At 50.7% G+C, this 4,379-nt stretch overlaps 2 protein-coding genes across 2 annotated transcripts; one reads left to right on the plus strand and one right to left on the minus strand.

The window, feature by feature from the left end:
- Positions 1-1,723: 1,723 nt before the first annotated feature.
- Positions 1,724-2,226, minus strand: CABS01_16951 (uncharacterized protein; the record flags this gene model as incomplete). Its single annotated transcript, XM_060550279.1, has 2 exons — positions 1,724-2,009; positions 2,087-2,226. The coding sequence occupies 2 exons, from the start codon at positions 2,224-2,226 to the stop codon at positions 1,724-1,726; spliced, it is 426 nt and encodes a 141-aa protein (XP_060400529.1).
- Positions 2,227-2,824: 598 nt separating this feature from the next.
- CABS01_16952 (protein kinase domain-containing protein) lies at positions 2,825-4,189 on the plus strand (the record flags this gene model as incomplete). Its single annotated transcript, XM_060550280.1, has 2 exons — positions 2,825-3,332; positions 3,390-4,189. The coding sequence occupies 2 exons, from the start codon at positions 2,825-2,827 to the stop codon at positions 4,187-4,189; spliced, it is 1,308 nt and encodes a 435-aa protein (XP_060400530.1).
- Between the last annotated feature and the right edge of the window lie 190 nt (positions 4,190-4,379).

A 4,379-nucleotide genomic window follows, 5' to 3' on the forward strand; every position in this document is an offset into this window, starting at 1 on the left:
AGGCACATGGACGGGAAGGACGATATTATGCCAGAAGCACACCTCATTACACCATCATGGCACCACGAAGCATTGAAAGAGATACTTGAACGCATCCTTTTGAACGTCGTCAATAGTAAGAAACATACGCATCAAATTGTTATTCACGCTCACTGGAACCCTAGATCTATCTGCATGCGATGCCATATTGCTCAGCGTTGCACCGTTCCTGGATTCCCAATAGTCAGGCCCATCAACATAAGTCAGTTTTTCAAGACGAAGGCCGAGATACAATAGACGTGTGGATACTGCTCCGGAACTGGACGTCGAGATTGATCGACTTGGCGGTTTCGATCGAACTGATGGGAGTCTTGGGTACATCTGCGTCGTATCTACTCTAGACCACTTTGGCCGAAGGCAAAAGCAACAAGGGGAGACTCGCAACAGGCGAAGTCCGAAGGCCGACGTGCGTTATCCCGGCAGTCTGCTCATTGTCCAAAGCAAGCTTGAACATTCACATCATCCTGGCTCCAGCAGAAGCTTCTCGATAAGCAAGCCGGGTTCGCGAATGTGAACATTACCGCGGTTCCAAAACAAAAGCTTCATACTGTGGTAGATTCTCCAAAAAATATCACCCAGCCCCCCCGTTACGGAAAAGCAAATCAAGTCCGTAAGATAAAACGCCTTCCCAGCGCCAACATGGGACTGAGTAAACGATGCTTATCTAATGCAATACCACTGAGGTCATCGATCAAAAGGTCATTATTGTGCTTGATTGAGGGATCCCGTCCCATCCCGGTCCGAGCGGGGTTCCGTCTTGTATTTACTCATCATCACCGGTTCTTACATATTATTCAACACATTTCTAGCATCCCTTTATCCAGACACAGTCGTCAATCCAGCAGGACTGATAATTGGTCGCTTTTGGTGGGTAATGGTAGTGTCAGGACAGAGCAACTGACAGAACCTAGCAAACCCTCGCTTAGGTGAATTTCATCGCATACAGACGGACCTGTTTGGTGGTGAGATAAGCACGCTCAGCCCATGATAAGGTAAGCAGTCGTGGGGGAGAATCACGTGAGAACGCACTGCGCCCCCATTAGTACCGCGGTACGTACTCGTGCCCCTCGCCCCGCCTTCTTTGTTACTCGGGCAACGCAACGGCCGCCATCCATCCGCATCATTCAAGTCAAGACTGTCAAGCACATCGGGACTTCGAACCATATCTATCATGTCGCCGTACGGATCTTCAACTTCTCGCTGCATACGAAAACGACTGCGCGCAAAGCCTTGATAGTTATGTGGGATTCCATTGCTTCCTGGACACGATCGCTTACCCACGTCCATACCTACGATTACCACTGCGAAGGTGACGGCAACTGCGACGACGACCGGATCTTGAGTCACGAATCTGCCCAAGAACGAGACCACGTCCACATCTACGATCCCGAACATGATCCCGAACATTCTGTCACAACGCTCAGTCACGGTCAAGCCCCTCACAAATTGCTTGGAGACTTTCAGCGTCGCCCTTTTCGCAAGCGCAAGCGTCAGCAACACGATCTAGAACCCCCCCATCCCTTCTGCCCAAACAGATCTCACGGGGTTGTCTCGATCGACCACCTGTACAGGCTTCGGTACTTAGATAGCACTATTAATCTATCTCGTAGATGTACCTAATGCCGCTGTATGAAGAGGTTTTCTGAGCGCTTAAATGGTGGCCTGAGGCGCTTGCTTCCTACAACTAATCCCAGTGTCCATAACCGATTTCGGGCGCAGCGTAAAGTTCGTCCTCAGACGGCCAAACAGGAGTGCGATTTTTGTTTCTCTTTCTGGTCAAGTCGGGTTTTTCTCCGGCATGGGTGGCCTCCCTGAATGCCATACTCTCCGCGTCTTTCACATAGCCGTGACAGGCGACATGTGTGCCGTTGCGGAGCTGCTCCTTATCTTTGTAGCAGAGAGTGACATGAAGGCCCTTCGGGTCTCGCTGATGGATACCATTGATGGAAGTTGTGTCATGAAGCTCCGATCTTGATAGTTTTCAGCATCAGCATCAACTCGTCATTTGCTCGCTAGATGTCCCGAGGAACATGTGGAGAGTGCCTACCGGATAAAGACTGCTCGTGGGTAGAGCTGTTTATCTCTTGCGGTCTGATAAGCCAAGGCTACCAACTGTTGTATCCGCTCTGCAGTTTTGGGAACATGATCTTTGTGGAAGTAGTATTTCACGGTGTTGACTGTGGACATGTTGGTAGTTGACTATCAATTCTGGATGAAAGAAGTTGATGTTTCGTCACCTCCATGAATACATATTTATCCGAATATTGAGGCCCTCTAAACATGCCTTGACCGCTTCAATCGCTTACTCTGGGCTTGGATCGATGGGGCGGAACAATCCTGCAAAAGCGCGCGCCAATCTAGGCTGACTTGTCGTAAACATGTGTTCCTCTGCAATACATACAGGACCTCACATGCAACACTCTCTATTGAGCATATGGGTGTCAGTTGGACCAATCAGTGGTGCGAAACATCGCTGTCGGGGACCAACCACCGTTGGTAAGCAATTTCCCTGAAAATAGATTGTAGTTAGGTGGCTGATGGTTGGCCGGTTGAGACCCGCTGGACCCCGCTGACCTACCATTAGCAGCTACTGTCTCCAGTGGATCCCGTGCTGGACTGACCAACGACACCTCAACACACGCGCTCATCAGCAGCCAAACATCAACCAACCTCCCTCCCGGACGCGGGAATGTGTCAGTCAAACATTCTTAGAATTTCTAGGCGAGGGCTTACTTCGAGCACTCGATCGTTCTTTGCAGCTTCATGCTACAGAACCAAACGCCCAATGTCGACCGTCTCAACAACGCCAATTTCACCATATAAGCACATCGACGACGTCGAAAGACTCGACTTCTATCGCCCGGGGGGCTATCATCCCATTGAGATCGGGGAGAGACTTCAAGACCGATATAGTGTTGTACATAAACTCGGCTTTGGTAGTTACTCGACCATTTGGCTGGCGCGAGACGAGCGATTGGCCAAGTATGTGGCCATCAAAATTGGCACGGCGGACCACAGCTCCCAGGAGGTCGACATTCTGAGCCAATTCTCCGCTCGTGCCATCGAGAACGTACAGTTCGGCGGAAGTTTGATCCCTTTGATACTGGATCGCTTTAACCTCAACGGACCAAATGGAACACATCCATGCGCTGTCATTGCGCCGGCAAGATGCAACGTTGCCGAAGTCTTGGAGCCAGGCTCTGGCCCGTTCCAGCTTTGCGTCGCCAGATCACTTGCCGCCCAGCTTGCTATAGCAGTTGCGTATGTTCATCAACTGGGTTATGTTCACGGAGGTGAGTACATGGACTTGGACCTGATTATCATTCCTGGCCATCTCTAATGGTTAGTAGACGTTCACATGGGAAACATCCTTCTCCAGTTGCCAAGTCTCGATCATCTTTCCGTCGAGCAACTATACGAAGAATTTGATCCGCCAGAGCCTGAACCTATTGTCAGAGTTGATGGACAACCCCTCTCACCAGGTGTTCCACCCCATGTCTATCCGCCGATCTGGCTCGGTAAGCCTGGCGATGAAGTCACCCTCACTGAATCCAAGCTCGTTCTCGCCGATTTTGGTACGGCGTTCTGCCCTACACAGGAATCAAGGTTCGAGTCTTACACGCCACTTCAGATCCGCCCACCTGAAGCAAGGTTCGAGCCGACAACGCCGCTGTCATATGCATCTGATATCTGGAGTCTCGGGTGTGTAATTTGGGGCATGCTTGGAGTGAGACCATTTCTCGACAAGTGGTTATTTGGGCCAGATGATGCTACTGCGGATCAGATCGATGCCCTTGGATCGATGCCGGATGAGTGGTGGGAAACTTGGGAGGGGAGGTCAAAGCGTTTCAGCGAAAATGGGAGGCCAAAGGAGGGGCGTGAGGTATGGACTTTTGATCAACGGTTCCAAGATGCGATTCAGGAGCCAAGAAGGAGAAGGGGACTGGAGGCGATGAGCGACTCCGAGAGAGATGCTCTGTGCAAGATGATACGGGGCATGCTCGTTTTTAAACCTGGTGATCGTCTAAGCGCAGAGGAAGTGCTGCGATCAGATTGGATGAGGACGTACGCGATTTCCGAAGCCGAGAAGACTTGGGAACGGAAGTTGCTCTGCAATGACCTCACGCTCACAAATGGACGCAGTTTATAGACTCATTACTCTATACTCTATTAGACACTACGGTCAGACAAGTACAACCATCTGCACACAGTGACTTCTTCAGGTATGTCCAGTGTGAGACCATAAGCTCCTGATTGGGAAGTCGTTGGAGCGCCAGTTTCATGGGATGGATCATCTTCTCCAGCAACCCGAGTCGTGTATCAGCGTTGCCATCAGCCAT

The sequence above is a fragment of the Colletotrichum abscissum genome, assembly GCF_030869225.1.
Source record: "Colletotrichum abscissum strain IMI 504890 chromosome Unknown Scaffold_219.1, whole genome shotgun sequence".
Classification (NCBI taxonomy): domain Eukaryota; kingdom Fungi; phylum Ascomycota; class Sordariomycetes; order Glomerellales; family Glomerellaceae; genus Colletotrichum; species Colletotrichum abscissum.